Here is a 17,142-nt window from a genome sequence, read left to right on the forward strand (position 1 = left end):
ATCAGATGGTTTTGAACCTGTATAATAAACAAGTTTACGAATGTATTCAATAAATTGATTAGAAACATTCAACGATAATAAGATAAATGAATAATTAATATTTTCAGGATAATTTGAAAGTAAGTTTTGTTCTAGTTTTATTAAAGCAAAAAATATATTTTGATAATTACTTAATTGATAATTACTTATTTTTGATAATAATTACTTTTGGGTTCTTTATTTTGAGCCATACTCCTTGAGTTTGAAGTTGACGGTTCTAAAATGTTTATATGTATATAATTAGAAGACTATAGTTGAAGAGGCAAGTTATTCTATTGTAAAATTTTTCAGCTAATGGGACGAAAGTATTCTGTTACAATGTTAATCATAAAATGACAGTTTGTTATAAAATATAGTATTTATAGTTTTGAACATCAGATAAGTTTTGAATAACTTCAATTATAACTTAAAAGATTAATAGATAATTACTTTTAGGCTGTTTCAAATGTTGAAAGCGTTTTACATTTTGCACCAGAGAATCTAAAAAGTTAGGATATGTATATTAAAAACCGAAAATATAATTATAATCTAAAATAAAATTTGAATGTTAATTATCTACTGTAAAATTTGAATAAAATATTGATACTTAAGTCATAATAGTTCTATAAGTATTAAGCATTATATGCTTCTGATTTCAGTATTTTAAAAAACTTCTATTGTGCCTAGTTTCGAATTTATCTGTCAAGAGTAAGTAGTAAAATACCACGTTCGTCGTCTGACATGTTTTCGACTGAACCAATCATACTTATGTCACCATCACTTTCATCACATGCTTTTGACTCTGTATAATTTTAAAATGTAAGAATGTATTTAATGAATTGATGAGAAACTTGTAACTATAATAAGAAGAATGAATAGTAAATATTTTCAGGATAATTTTAAAGTAAGTTTTGTTCTAGTTTTATTAAAGCAAAAAATATATTTTGAAAATTACTTTTGGGTTCTTTAATTTGAGACATACTCCTTGAGTTTGAAGTTGATGATTCTAAAATGTTTATATGTATATAATTAGAAGACTGTAGTTGAAGGTGCAAGTTATTATATTTTAAAATTTTTCAGCTAATGTGACGAAAGTATTCTTTTACAATGTTAATCATAAAAGGACCGATTGTTATAAAATCTAGTATTTATAGTTTTGAACATCAGATAAGTTTTGATTAACTTTAATTAAAACTTGAAAGATTAATAGATAATTACTTTTCAGTTGTTTCGAAGGTTGAAAGTGTTTTGAATGTTCCACTGGTGAATCTGAAATGTTATGATTTGTATATTAAAAACATAACTTTCAATCTAAAATTAAATTTAAATTTTATTTTTCTACAGTAAAGTTTGAATGAAACGTTGATACTTAAGTCATAATAGTTCTAGAAGTATTAAGCATTTTAATGCTTCTGATTGTAGTATTTTAAAAAACTTTTATTGTGCCTAGTTTCCAATTTATCTGTCAAGAGTAAGTAGTAAAATACCACGTTCGTCGTCTGACATGTTTTCGACTGAACCAATCATACTTATGTCACCATCACTTTCATCACATGCTTTTGACTCTGTATAATTTTAAAATGTAAGAATGTATTTAATGAATTGATGAGAAACTTGTAACGATAATAAGATGAATGAATAGTAAATATTTTCAGGATAATTTTAAAGTAAGTTTTGTTCTAGTTTTATTAAAGCAAAAAATATTTTTTGACAATTACTTTTGGGTTCAGCTGTAAAAGTTACTCTTCTTGACTTTGGAGTAAACGGTTCTAAAATGTTTATATGTATATAATTAGTGGACTGTAGTTTAAGGTGCAAGTTATTATATTTTAAAATTTTTCTGCTAATGTGACGAAAGTATTTTGATACAATGTTAATCAGGAAATAACCCTTCGTTATTAAATGTATTATTTTTAGTTTTGTGAAGATAAGTTTGGGTTACATCAATTATAACTTGAAATATAAATAGATAATTACTTTTCTGTTGTTTCAAATGTTTCAAGCGTTTTATATCTTGCACCGGAGAATCTAAAATTTTAGGATTTGTATATTAAAAACCAAACTTACAATCTGAAATTAAATTTGAATGTTAATTTTCTACTGTAAAATTTGAATGAAATGTTAATACTTAAGTTATATTATTTCTAGAAGTATTAAGCATCCTAACGCTTCTGATTGTAGTATTTAAAAAAACTTCTATTGTGCCTAGTTCAGAATTTATCTATCAAGATTAAGTAGTTTAATACCACGTTCGATGTCTAAATAGTTGTCGTCCGAATCAATCATACTGCTTTCAACATCAGAGTCATCACATGGTTTCAACCCTGTATAATTTACAAATGTAAGAATGTATTTAATGAATTCATCTGATGCCTTTAACGATAATAAGATAAATGAATAGTAAAATTTTCATTATAAATTTGAAGTTTTTTTTGTTGTACTTTCATTAACTTAAAATATTTTTTGACAATTACTTTTTGATTCTGTTTTTGGAGCCACACTTATTGACTTTGAAGTTGATGATTCTAAAATGTTTATATGTATATATTTAGAAGACTGGAGTTGAAGGTGCAAGTTATTATATTTTAAAATTTTTCAGCTAATGTGACGAAAGTATTCTTTTACAATGTTAATCATAAAATGACCGATTGTTATAAAATCTAGTATTTATAGTTTTGAACATCAGATAAGTTTTGATTAACTTTAATTAAAACTTGAAAGATTAATAGATAATTACTTTTCAGTTGTTTCGATGGTTGAAAGTGTTTTGAATGTTGTACTGGTGAATCTGAAATGTTATGATTTGTATATTAAAAACATAACTTTCAATCTAAAATTAAATTTAAATTTTTTTTTTCTACAGTAAAATTTGAATGAAACGTTGATACTTAAGTCATAATAGTTCTAGAAGTATTAAGCATTTTAATGCTTCTGATTGTAGTATTTTAAAAAACTTTTATTGTGCCTAGTTTCAAATTTATCTGTCAAGAGTAAGTAGTAAAATATCACGTTCGTCGTCTGACATGTTTCAGGCTTCGCAATCATTAGTCAGTAAAAAAATAGTAGCAAAAAGTAGCCTGAAAAGTAAAGAAAGTAGAAAAAAGTAGCCTACGGAAAAAATTAAAAATATGTGTAGTTTATATATTAAATTGTATTTAATTTTAAAAAATTAAATTTCAACACTTAATTTACATAATAATTTGCATAATACTTAGTTTTTAGGGTATAAAAAATTAAAATTACACCATAAAAGTAAAGAATTTTCGAACATTTAAATGGCAATAGGGGTAATTACAAATTTTTGGATCAATCCATTATATTTTATATCAAAAGTCGTTAAGGCCAAATTTTTTAAAAAATAGATACTTTCCGAAATGATTCTCCATGATATTTAGAGAACGAAATAAAAACAATTAAGCCAAAATTTTTATTATTTATCTTGAAATATGAGTTTAAAATGGAGAAGATATGGAAAACTCACTTTTTCAGCAATTAGAAAGATTATTAAAAATATAGACAACTCTTTTAAAATTTACAATGTATTACTGGCTCTTGTTCAGAATTAATTAATTTATTATCTTTTATTGATTACCCAGCCTCAGAAAAAAAGTAATTTTGTCGGGCGAAATAGACTAGTCATTCTTACATATTTTGGGTCGCTGAATCCGAATCCGGGGTCAGAATTTAAAAGTTGGCTCTTATTTTTGAGATAAACTCAAAAAACTGCTTAAAAAGAAAAATAAAATCAAAAACTGAAAAAAATTTTCTATCACACTGCGATAGTGTAATTCTATGTATTTTTTGATGTTGAATATGAATCCAAAGACAGAATTGTTATATTCGCTCAAATATTTTAGATAATCGCAAGAAACTCAAGAATCAAAAAAATAAAAAAAATGAAAATCAGTTTTTAGGAATTACCTTCAAAATTTTAGTCCATCTCGCAATTCTGATTTCGAATTCGGATTCAGTGGGAAAAAAACATGGAAATACACTATCGAAGTGCTTCTGACAAAAAACGGTTCTTAGAGATAATCACAAAAATCTGATAAAAATACTGAATTAGGGACAAAGATAATTTTTTGCCAAAAGACTACGATGTTGTATATCCATGTACAATGTACTTTTTCCCACTGAATTCGAATTCGAAGTCAGAATTGAGAGATTAGCTTAAATTTTGGAGATAATGCCAAAAAACTGATTTTGAGTTTTTTTGAATTTTTTGTTTATTGAGTTTTTTGCAATTATCTCAAAACATTTCAGCAAATCTAACAATTCTAACTTTGGATTCAGAATCAGTGGCTAAAAATACATGGAATTACACTATCGCAGTGTCATACAAAAATTTTTTCACTTTTTGATTTTTTTTCTTTTTTAAGCACTTTTTTGAGTTTATCTCAAAAATAAGAGCCAACTTTTAAATTCTGACCCCGGATTCGGTTTCAGCGACCCAAAATACGTAAGATAATTTAATTAATTAAGTGAAAAAATGAAAATAATAGATAAAATATGTTTTCAAAGTTGGTCTGTCAAAGTAAGTAAGCATACAAAAATGACACAAAAATTGGATCTCTAAGGTGCTAAATATCTTGCGGTTACTTTAACCTACGGCATTAACATTTATGAAAAACTGTGAAAAATAGCCGGTTATCTATGTATATTTCAGTGATGGGGGATAAATCACTCTATTTTCTTAATTTCTAGTTTTTCATTTATCTAGTTTATTTTTATTTAGATATTTATTTTTATCTAGTTTTTTATTTTCTTCTAATTTCTAGAAAATTTTAGAATCTTTAAGTTTTTAATTAATATTTAAGTATTTAGAACCTATTTGAAATTTAAAGTACTGATTTAATACTAATTTTTCATAAATTTTAATGGGTTAAAGTAACCGCAAGATATTCAGCAGTTTACAGATCAAATTTTTGTGTGCTATTTAAAATTACTTAAAACCATAAACAGGTTTTGAACTTATTAGTCGACAAAAAAGTAACAAAAAGTTGTGTAAATAGTGAAAAAGTAGCTTTTAGTAGACTAAGGTTGAAAAAAGTATCCAACCATCAACAAAGTAGCAAATAGTAGCTTTTAGTCGAAGAGAGCGAAGCCTGATGTTTTTGATCGAACAAATCGTACTTATGTCACCATCATTTTTATTACATGCTTTTGACTCTGTATAATTTTAAAGTGTAAGAATGTATTTAATGAATTAATGAGAAACTTTTAACGATGATAAGAAAAATGAATAGTAAATATTTTCAGGATAAGTTTAAAGTAAGTTTTGTTCTAGATTTATTAAAGCAAAAAATATTTTTTGATAATTACTTTCTTTTGTTTGAGCTATACTCCTTGAGTTTGAAGTTGACGGTGCTAAAATGTTTATATGTATATAATTAGAAGACTGAAGTTGAAATTGCAAGTTGTTGTATTATTAAATTTTTGATATAATTTTATTTTTAACTAATTCAACGAAAGCATTTTTGATAAATTTCTAATCGTAAAATGCCAGTTCGCTATAAAATGTACGTTTTAGTTTTTTAAAACAATGTTTTAATTCAATTTAAGTATAATAGAAAAGATTGTTAGGTTATTGCTTTTTAGACGTATGGAAAATTTAAGTTCTTTTAAATTTGACATAATACAATCTAAAATGTTAGTATTTAGTCAATAAAATATGGAAATTTTTGTGTCGAACATATTCTTAATCTTTTTGTTGATAGAACTGTATCATGAATTGTTTTTAATTAAGTTATAAAAGTTGTAAACAATTAAAACATTTTGTATGTATGTTTTAGTTTGATTATAATTAGTGAAGGTAATTGTTCATAATTTCTTTGCATTTTTTTGTTCGCTGATGAACCTTTTAGTAGATAGTACGGTGATTCTAGAACATTTATTTTTAAAAAATTAAAAACGGAAATTTTAGGCTGAAATTTGCATATAAAAATTTATTTTTTCTGTTAATTTTGTGAAAATTATCTATGTGTGACCTTTAAAAGTTACAACGTCTGCAGTGTTAATTATTCTAACTTTATTGTGTATAATGGAAAGAATTTCATTATTAGTCATTGTTGTTTTTTTATAAATTAAATTGGAAATATTATTAAAAGTAAAATACCTCTCTTTTCTGTAAATAGCTCAAAGAGCTTAATATCTCTAAACAATGTGCATTTAGGATATTCAAAGGGTCCGAACACTAAAAAATTAAATTCTATGTTATTTTGGTTTATATTAAAAACAGTAATAGCAATTAAATAATATTTATTTTAATTGAACTTGTTCTATATTAGCTGTAAATATTTATATTTATTTATTTTATTGTTGGAATGCAAAACGCGGCAATATTAATTTTTACACTTTTTAAATTTTTATCATGTGTTTTAATATGGCGAAAACAAATTAACTGATATTATTTTAAACTTGTCCTTTCTCGTTAAGGATATGATAGAATACTTCAATAGAAATTAATATTTTACCATATAGCTACTAGAGAAATCTCTATTAAAATGGATAGTTTTTAGAAATATATTTTAAATATTTTAAAATATTATCTTTTAATTTAATAGCGAATGTTTCATTTTTCCTTTCTTTAATAAAAAAATAAAGAAAACTTACTTTTCGGAAATTTTGCAAATTTCTGCACCGCATTTTCATGACACACTAAAGCTTGTTCAATTGTCAATCTGCATTAATAATTATATTTATTAAAATTTAAAAAAAGAACTGAATTATGAATTGTAAAATAAAATCTGAACATTCATCAATATTTGGTTGCAATTAAATATTAAATTATAATTGCAGTTCCGAAAATGCCCTCCCACACTTCTTATTTTAATAAAACGTGATGTAGTAAGTTGGGGTAATATGACACAACTAATTTTAGAAAAGGAGTAACTTGGAAAATATGCATGTTGTTTAAAATATTTTATATGCAATAGATTATGCCATTTATAAGCCTTCATTTTGTCAGTGTGTTTAACTTATGTATACTTTAAGAAAAAAAATAATTCGAAAACTCTACAAAGGAGCATATTACCCAAGGAGGTAAGGTAATATGCCAGGCTTTTTATTGTTGATATTTTTTTAAATATTGTTAACTTTTAAGTTTTCTATGGGTGGTGATATTATTATTATTATTATAAACATGATTGAAAAATGAGTACAAAAAATCAAGCTTTCAGAATAATATGAAACAACTGTAATATTACCCTGACGAAAAACTGGCATTTTACCTCACGAGCTACCAATTAATGTTAACTACATTTGTAACGTATAAAACACGATACTAGCCACTCGCGCCATAGATTATAAAAGTAGAGTTTTCACAGATATTTTCCAGTATTTTTTCCTTTAAATAAACTGTCATTGTCATCGGAGATATTCTGCTACAAAAAAATGTTATAATTTAAGTAATAGCTCGATTCGTACTTAAGGCAAAAAATTTCAGATTTATGGCATATTACCCTAACTTACTGTATACCTAAATATAAAATGTTTAAATGAACTGATTACGAAAATGATAGTGAAAATTGGCGCAAAGAATATAACAATTAGCCCTTTTTAGGGCTTACCAAGAAATAATCAAGTTTATCAAATTACATAAGTAATAACGTGTCTTTTTCAAACTTTTGAATAAGTGCGAGCATGCAAACATCGTGACAGTAAGATATCCGGTCAGCAACATATAGATTGGAAGAAACTATTACATTTAGATACAATAGCTGAAGTGATATCATGGCATATAACTAATTAATTACAACCTTTGTCTGAAACAATTTTGAAATTTTTTATATTGGATGAGATAATGGAAAAACCGTGATTTAAGTTTCTTTTTTTATTGTTTTTAGCATTAAAATCAAATTCACGCCAATTTTCATAATCATTTTCGTAATCAGTGCATTCAATTTCATTCTTTCATCAAATTTTATAAAAATCGAAAGGAGGGTGATTTTTAATCTGTGAAAGATGGCATTGACTTCACACCCACAGAGTACGATATCTTCTTCGAAGCTTTTCCGGAATATTGGTGACATCCGAATTGAAGCTGTCAAGAAGCTTCCATGAATATCAAGTTGTTCGCCTCGCCAGAACCTTACATTGGAATGTCATAGGAATGTTCCATCAGAATTTCGAGAGAATATTTCCCGAAAATTACATTGAAAGGTAACATTTCTGAACAAATAAATTTTTTTGTTTTTATTATTCAAAATATGCAAAAATAACAAAAGTGCTTTTAAAAAACTTTAGTTTTTTAAAATAAATCTTCCATTGGAATATTTGGGAAATATTCCTCTAAATTTTGGTAGCAGCTTCTTATGATATTCCAGTGGAGTTCTACCATGAGGTTCTGGTGGGAGCTTCCTATTGGAGATTCCAGTGGAAGCTTTCCATGAGATTCTTCTGGAAACTTCCTATGAGGCGTACATCCTGATATTCATAGTAGCTTCTTGGTAGCTTCCATTTGAATGTCACCTATATTTCTGAATATCTTCCAGAAGGCTTCTAGAAAGATGTCATGCTATGTGGCTAAAAGAATCTGTTATTTTAAGATATTAATAAGGTTTTAAATAAAGCAGTTTACACTAAAAAGAAGTATCTTATTATAAGACACATTGGAAGCCAGTTACTAAAAGCATCTTTCTATCCATTTTATATCTTAAGAAACTAATGCATTTTAAGATGTTTTTGATAACTTACAATTAGAAGCAAGTTGTAAAAAACATCTTAAAAAGGCGATCAAAATATCTTAAAATAAGATACTTCTTTTTGCAGTGTAAGTGGCTTTATAAGACGCCCGAAAACGTTTAAAAATTAGAGAAAAGGTTCTTAAAGAAAGTTATTCGTTTTGATAGTATAACAATAAGTTGAATTACTTTTGTGGATCGCTTAATTGTCGAGATATTGTTTTCCGCATTGTTGGCGTTAATTCTGATTTTTTAGATACTCCATTTAATTTTGATTTAAAATTTTTGAAACAATCTGCAATTATAAGAAGTACATTGAGAAAAATATTTTGTTGGCAATAGTGCGGTCTATTTTACGCCAAGAGATTAGGGTTTTTACATAACTTTAAAAAACAAATATAGCGAACAGCTTTTCGAAAAATTAATTGCTAATTACAACTCTGAGGTCAGTTTTCAAGAATTTAAAATGTTTGATTCAATAAATATGTTCTTTGAAAGAAATATATTGGGTGCACCATATTTAATCCTCGTATTTTTGATTTTCAAAAACTGACATCAAGTTTGTAACAGACGACCCCAAACACCCATAAATAACCAGTTTTAAGCGAATCCGATTAATTTTTCAAAAAAGTGTCGGCCATAATGAATAGGCCATTTTTAATTTTTATAAACCTGACTACAAATACATAATTAGCCACCCAAAAGACGACCATGTAATGAGAATTAAACAAATCCGTTGAATTTTTCAAAGTGGTGTTTGCTAGATTGCTTTTTTCAGGTTATGTCAAAACTCTGGTCTGATTGTGTATAATTAACACCGGATTTGGATTCATCAACCCGAAAAATGTAAGATACGTACATAGTCAGAACCCCAGATTAAAAACTTTAATATCTCTTAATGAAATAAATATTCTTTAAAAATCTTTGCAAATTACCTTAAAAGAATAGGGCTTTTAAACTACATACACCAGACTGTGTTAAAATTTTTTTTTTCCGTTCCGCTCGTACAAAATAGCGAGATTTCGAGTATGTATGTTAAAAAAATTATTTTACCTAAGAGGTCGCTAGGAGTTTTGCATTTTTTCATAAAATCATATTGTTTCTCGATGTTTTGGGAAACATTGCTAGTTCGCACTAAATTCCTGTCTATGATCGTGATTAGTCTTGGGAAATTAGTTGCGAAAGACATCACGTCATAGACGAAACGATTTTGGATTTCCTGGTTCGGTTCGGAATTAATGGAACTTGCGGCCTCCATAATTTTGTCAGCAGGAAAAAGTGGCAAAGTAAGTGCCTTGCATAAGAGATTGTTGTCCGCCTCTTCGTTACTATGCAGATCATGGCGCAGCCAACTTTCTTTAAAAATCTAAGAAATTTTTTTTTATATTATAAGTTTTCAATAGATATGCAATTTAATACAATGTTAAAGTATATTTTTAGCTGGATTCTTCCCAGTGGGGATCAAGACATCTTTAAAACTTAGAACTTAGACAACTTAAAGGCAATTTTAAAAAGTTTGTGAGTTTAAAGAATTAAATAGAGTTGTAAGAAAAATTTTAAAGACCCCTAAGGGGTATACAATTAAAATAAATATATGTGACTTGGACAGTTAACCCTTTGAGGAATACATTACATTACAACACTAATTTAAAAAACAAAAATGCTTATGGGGGTTTTTGGGGTCGCTGATTACGAATCTGATGTTATTTTTCCAAAATTCAAAATGGCGGATCCAACATGGTGGACGAACTTTCAAGAAATGATGGAAATTGATTGAAAGTCGTTAGTCGGATATTTGCGGAGACACTGTTTTTTATTTCGACGTAACTTATATTTAATTAACTTTCTTTTTTTAAATAATTTTAACTTTGGCAATATTCCAAGTGATGCGTTAATTAAATAAAAGTAACTTCAGATTCATAATCTGTGACCCCGAAAACCACCGTGTAACGACTTTTAAGCGATTTCGATCAATTCTTGAAAGTTCCTCCTCCATATTAAATCCGCCATTTTGAATTTTGTAAGAAGGACATCAGATTCGTAATCAGCGGCACCAAAAACCCTTGAGTAACGACTTTCAGGCGATTTCGATCAATTCCTAAAAATTCGTCTACCATATTGGATCCGCCATTTTGAATTTTGGAAAAAGGACATCAGATTCGTAATCAGCGACCCCAAAAACCCCCCAGTAACGACTTTCAAACGATTTAAATCTATTTTTAAAAATTCGTTTATCATTTTGGATCCTCCATTTTAAATTTTGTAAAAAGGACATCAGATTCGTATTTAGCGACCCCAAAAATCCACGAGTAACGACTTTCAAACGATTTCAATCTATTTTTAAAAATTCGTTCACCATTTTGGATCCGCCATTTTGAATTTTAGAAGAAGGACTTCAGTTTGGGAATAAGAAACTCTAAAAACTTTTTAGCACGAAGTTTAATTTAAAATACCAAAAAATTCGTTTATTACAAATCTACCATTAGATTTTGATAATTCAAAATGGCAAATGACAAAAATAAACAAGGAGGGGGTCCTTTATGTTTATTTCATAAACATTATGCTTCCTCATTCTGTGAAGCAAAAAATTCGCTTCCTCGTGAAGGAAGCAATGAATTTGTCCAATTCAATTGATTGATTTAAAAAATTTCGAGTTAAATGTTTTAAATTAATTAAATTTTTTGAAAAATAAAGAAAATTTTAATTAATTTTGAGTGTAACATAAACTTTATATATACGAATCGATTCGTTTCAATGCAGGGAATAAAATTATTTCATATATAAACATGAATTTAAATAAACACATCATTTTTTAGCTAAAATGAGAATTTTTGATTTTTTAACTTTCATTAATTCTTTAAATTTCAATCAAATCTATACTTTATATATATCAATCGATTCATCTTGACATAAAGAAGACGATTATATAATATATTACCTTAAATTTTTCGATTTAAAAATTTTTTCAATTAAAAAAAAATTTTTGGAAAAAAGACGATAAAATTTTTTTTTGGGGTATTTTTAAAAATCCTCTCGTCATTTTTGAGAGATTAATGTGTTAAATAAGCCTACCAAATTTTACCCAAATCCATTAAAACCTGTTAAAGATATCGTGTTCACAAAAACTATCCACACACACATACACACACATACACACACATATACACACACATACATACATCCGGACAATTGATCAGGATCTCATATAACATGTTTCTATATAGAGGAAAATTTGTTTTCACCATTTTTAAAAATTTTATAAACGAAAGGACTACATAGCTTCCTCCACGAGGAAGCAAAATTAGTTGGGTTTGCTTGAAACTTTTTATGATGATTACAAATTTGCTATCAGATTTCAAATGTTGCATTTGTTTGATTTATTTTGAAAATCTAATGCCAGATTGGTAATCAACGACCTCATAAACCCCTGAATAAAAAGTTTTAAACTAATTTGATCATTTTTTATTCAACTATTTTCTATTTCAATTTTTTACGATTTTTTTAACCATTTGTGTCCATCTTTGAAGCGTATTTGTAAAAAAGACTAATGAAGCTGGAGATGCTCGGTTTGTTGCATTGAAAAGAGCACATCTTTTTCTATAAGAATCGAGTGAAAATCGATTTTTTCGGACATACGGTCCCTTTTAACTGTCTAGGTCACATATATATTTAATAATAGTTGTATAAAACGTATTAAATTTTTTGTTCATTTTTGCGCACCTGTCTCACATGGTAATATGATGTGGAATAATCCACATCAAACACCTTCTTACAAGGGACTATTACGTCCTGGTCAATAGGTCCTAAAATGTATTTCAATTCCTGGAATCTCTCCTCATTTTTCAGAAACTGAAATACATTCTCATTTGGCTTCGCTTTCGATAATAAACAATATGCAATCTCGGCCTACATAAAGTAAACATAATACTTTAATTGAGTACATTATAAATTATGTTTTAATAAGGAAATGACAAAATGAATAAATCTAATTTTGTCGTACAACTTTAAAAGAAACATAAGTCACATTTTTATTGAAATGTGATTTTTTGGTATCGTTGAATTCGTGAAAAAAGCTATCTCTAACTAGGTTAAGTGTACCAGTTACCAATGGTGCACCAATTCTCGATGGTCGTAATTTTTTTTTTCAGACAAACAGTATATTGTAAAAAATTTAAAAACAAAAATAATTTATAAAACCTTGTATTTCTAATAACATATTTACCCCCTAATAACACAAGATATCTTGGGATATATTGATAATATCCCGCAGATATCCTAGGGATGTCCTATGGATATCAAAAGGATCTCTTAAGGATATCCAAAAAATCGGCGGTTTGGATATCCTCTGGATATCCCATGGATATCTGAGGATATCCACAGGATATCTTCTGGATATCTCTGTAGATTTTCATAAATGTCCTCCAGATATCCCATAGATATCGTCAGGATATCCCACAGATATTTTCAAGATATTCTCAGTATATCTTCTGGATGTTAAGAAGATATTCTCAGGATACTGTTTTTAAAGTCATTATGAGACTACGAGTGAGAATATTCTGTGAATTAAATTTTATATAAATAAAATAAAATGCAACTTGTTTTTCGAGTAAGTTGTTTAATTTGAAAAATTATTAACTAAATTTTCTCATTCCTGATTCATTCCTCTATTCATATACTTAATATTGTCAGAAAATAAATTGGCTTTAAACCATTAAATTCTTCCCCGTAAATAACGAATAACTATTAATATTAATTATACATTAAGTGCATGAGTTTATTTAAAAACTTTGAAAAATGCGTTTCAAATCTGTATTTAAAATAAATTTGTTAGTGATAAGTGTTACGGCCCTGCAACTGTTATTAAGCGCCACCAGGCGTTCTCTTCGATAACTATCTCAGAACAGTTCTATTGAATGTACCGCTTGGTTTATACTTTTCTTATTAAATGTAGTTAACTGTAAATCGTGTGTTTCTTAATTGTGTAAAAGATCCCAAACCTTTAACAGGTTATGGGCCCAGGACGTTAGACAAAAATTTTAGTCGGCAAACGCGGATATCGAAGAGTTATATGCCCGCGTGTGATGCGATCGATAAAAATTGCTGATATACACGTTTACGGATTAATTGATCGTACATTGATCGTACGAGTCCTAGTTCTAGTGTTGATCGGTTTTCAAGAGAGTGGTTGTAGTCGTGCTCGTGAAACGTGAGGATTATCCTAGAATCGGAAACATCAGATACTTTTCGTTTTAATCGAAAATAAAGTGAATGACTTGTTGGCGTCGTTTTTTTTTGTGGTCGGACATATTTTCCGTGTATCTATAAGCGCAGACGCGAAGTCATCGTACATTCGCAAATTGTCGTGTGTATTCGGACTTTCTCGAGAATTTAACCTCGAACCCAAAACGTCTAGTTGTTGACATCTCGTGTTCTTTAATTTTGCTTTTGCTCATGTGATACTGTGTACTTGCCATATACATATTTTATTGTCGAGTAAATTTTTTATTCGTTTGGACATTAAAAGGTCAACATGAGCGGTACTGTGCGAATTGAAACACTCGGACGCGATAACTACGATACCTGGAAAATGCAGGTACGCGCGTTACTTGTAAAAAACGATGCTTGGGGTTATGTCGGTGGAACTATTGTCAAACCCGAACCCGTCGAAGGCAACGCGAATGCCATTCGAGAATGGAATACTAATGACGAAAAAGCGAAATCGGATCTAATCTTATCCATAAGTGCGAGTCAACTCAAAATAGTGAAAAACTGTGAGACTTTCCGTGATCTATGGCTCACCCTGGAAAATACGTTCCAATCAAAAGGCCCTGCGCGTAAGGCGACTTTATTGAAAAAGCTTACTCTGCAGAAGATGGAGGAAGGTTATGACGTTCGTGAACATCTGAACAATTTCTTCGATTCGGTCGATAAACTGGCTGACATGGATGTCAACATAAATCCGGACCAGTTAGCGATAATGATGTTATACAGTCTCCCCTCAAGTTTTGAGAACTTCAGAATCGCGATTGAGAGTCGGGACGAGCTTCCAACACCTGACAATCCACGCTCGAAAATCATTGAAGAGCATGAGGCAAGGAAAGCTACCACGAGTTCGGTCCAGGATGCGATGTATGCCAAGAAGAAATTCGCGAGTGATAAAAAGCTCAGTTTTAATAGAGGTGAACGTGACAAAGAAGACAATAACCAAAACAAATCGCGTATGATCAAGTGCTTTAAGTGTCATCGGAGAGGACATAAAGCCTCTGAGTGTAAAACCCAAAAGGCGACAGACAAATCTTCGTTCGTGTCTCTTCTTGCAGCCGAGATGAAACAAAATCAGTGTCAAGCTGCGAACAATAATCTTGAAGACTCGTGGTGCCTTGATAGTGGGTGTACCTCCCACATCTGTGGAGATAAAAATTTGTTTACAAAAATTAAAAACACTGAAGTGGGTAAACTAAAATTGGCAAGTGACGCGATAGCCGATATAATATCCAAAGGGATTGCTCAAATCGCTACGTTAGTGAATGGTAAAAAATGTGACGTGAGTTTAAGTGATACCTTACATGTTCCCGAATTGTGCACAAATTTACTATCTGTGTCCAAAATAACTGACAAGGGATATAGTGTAGTTTCTGACAAAGGGAAAGCCGAAAGCTACACCCGACATTAGCGATAAATTGAAATCGTCAGCGAATTGTGTCAAAATTTGGCACGAGCGGTTGGGCCATCTTAACTTCGGTGATCTGCTGAGTGCTGTCAAAAAGGGATTCATCCGTGGAATCAACCTCGAACAAGGAAAGGAACGTCTGACTTGTGAGACTTGCATTCAGGGGAAGATGGCAAGATTGCCTTTTCCGAAGGAGTCGCGACACGTGACGAAAAAGTTGGAGCTCATACACACAGATCTCTGTGGGCCCATGCGTGTGACTTCTAATGGAGGGTCGCAGTATTTTATTACCTTCACGGATGACTACTCGAGATGGACGGAGATTAGATTCATTAAACACAAGAATGAAGCGCTACGTGAATTTAAAGAATTCAAGACGTTCATCGAAAAGCAGCATGGGACTCAGATAAAAGCCATTCAATCCGACAACGGATTGAAGTTCGTAAATAAAGATTTTGACAATTATCTGAGGTCCCAAGGTATTCGACGACGATTGACTACAACGTACACACCGGAGCAAAATGGCGTTGCGGAAAGGAAAAACCGCACGTTGGTAGAAGCAGCGCGATGTCTCTTGTTGCATTCTGGTTTACCGGCTTCTTTTTGGGCAGAGGCGATTTCCACAGCCAATTTTCTTCGAAATCGTTCTCCGACCAAGAAACTCGATGGAAGAACGCCCAATGAATACTGGCACGAGAAGATTCCATCCGTTGGGTACTTGAAGCAATTTGGTTGCAAGGTGTTTTGCCTGGATAAAACACCGACCAAAGGAAAGTTTGACGCGCGATCGAAAGAAGGAATATTTGTTGGATATTCGGAAGTGTCAAAAGGCTTCAGGATTTGGATACCTGATTCGAGGAAAATCGAAGTTACCAGAGATGTGAGGTTCCTAGAAGGAGTCTTCCCGAAATCAAAAACACCCTTCAAGGAATTTATCGGCGAAAACATGTGGAACGATCAACTAGCGAATCACGAAAAAGGAAACCACAACGTAGATATCGAGATATTGTCCAGACGTGAAACCAATGCAGAACTTCGGCCTAGAGTACTCGTCAATCCAGGGGAAGCTGCGGCCGACATCGAACTCGAAAATTTTGAAGGCGTTGAACTAGGCGAAGATGATGACAATCCCGATGATGCTTCGGATGACTTTCCTGGTGATGTTCTTGATGATGTTCCTGGTGAAATTCCTTGTGATGATCCTGGTGAAAATCCTGAAAGAGCCCTGCCACGACGACTTCCTGGACGTCATCGAATTGAAAGAACCGGAATACGTGGTAGACCGCGCAAAATCTACAGATATGAAGTAGGATTGGCGGAATTTGCCTTCATTGCCGAGATCCCGGTGAGACAAGCCTTGGCAGGGGAAGATTCACATGCTTGGAAGGAAGCGATGGCTTCTGAAGTGAAGTCATTAATCAAAAACAAGACTTGGACATTGATAAAACGAGACGAAAAACATCGAGTGATTGACAGCAGATTCATCCTACGCAATAAATACGATTCAAATGGAGAAATCGAAAAACGGAAAGCACGTGTGATAGCTCGCGGCTTCTCTCAAAGGCCAGGCGTCGACTACCACGACACTTTTGCTCCGATAGCAAGAATGAGCTCCATTCGTACTGCGATTGCTGTGGCTGCGGAACGAAAATTGAAGATCAAGCAAATTGACATCGGAACCGCTTATCTGAATAACAACGTTCGTGAGGAAATCTTGATGAAAGTTCCCGATCATCTCAAGTCAGTTTTAGAATACATGACCGAAAACGAGTT

The 17,142-nt window shown here is 30.5% G+C and overlaps 1 protein-coding gene across 1 annotated transcript; it reads right to left on the reverse strand.

The window, feature by feature from the left end:
• Positions 1–398: 398 nt before the first annotated feature.
• Positions 399–14,179, reverse strand: LOC127276974 (uncharacterized). The gene is made up of 6 exons (XM_051297736.1): positions 14,100–14,179; positions 13,817–13,917; positions 2,265–2,342; positions 1,996–2,046; positions 1,737–1,787; positions 399–820 (listed from the first exon to the last, which is right to left on the reverse strand). Exons 1-6 carry the CDS (start codon positions 14,177–14,179, stop codon positions 714–716), a joined length of 468 nt encoding a protein of 155 aa, XP_051153693.1. The 3' UTR covers positions 399–713.
• Positions 14,180–17,142: the final 2,963 nt, after the last annotated feature.

The sequence above is a fragment of the Leptopilina boulardi genome, unplaced genomic scaffold (genome assembly GCF_019393585.1).
Source record: "Leptopilina boulardi isolate dan_hultmark-lab unplaced genomic scaffold, ZJU_Lbou_2.1 LbouV2_108, whole genome shotgun sequence".
NCBI lineage: Eukaryota > Metazoa > Arthropoda > Insecta > Hymenoptera > Figitidae > Leptopilina > Leptopilina boulardi.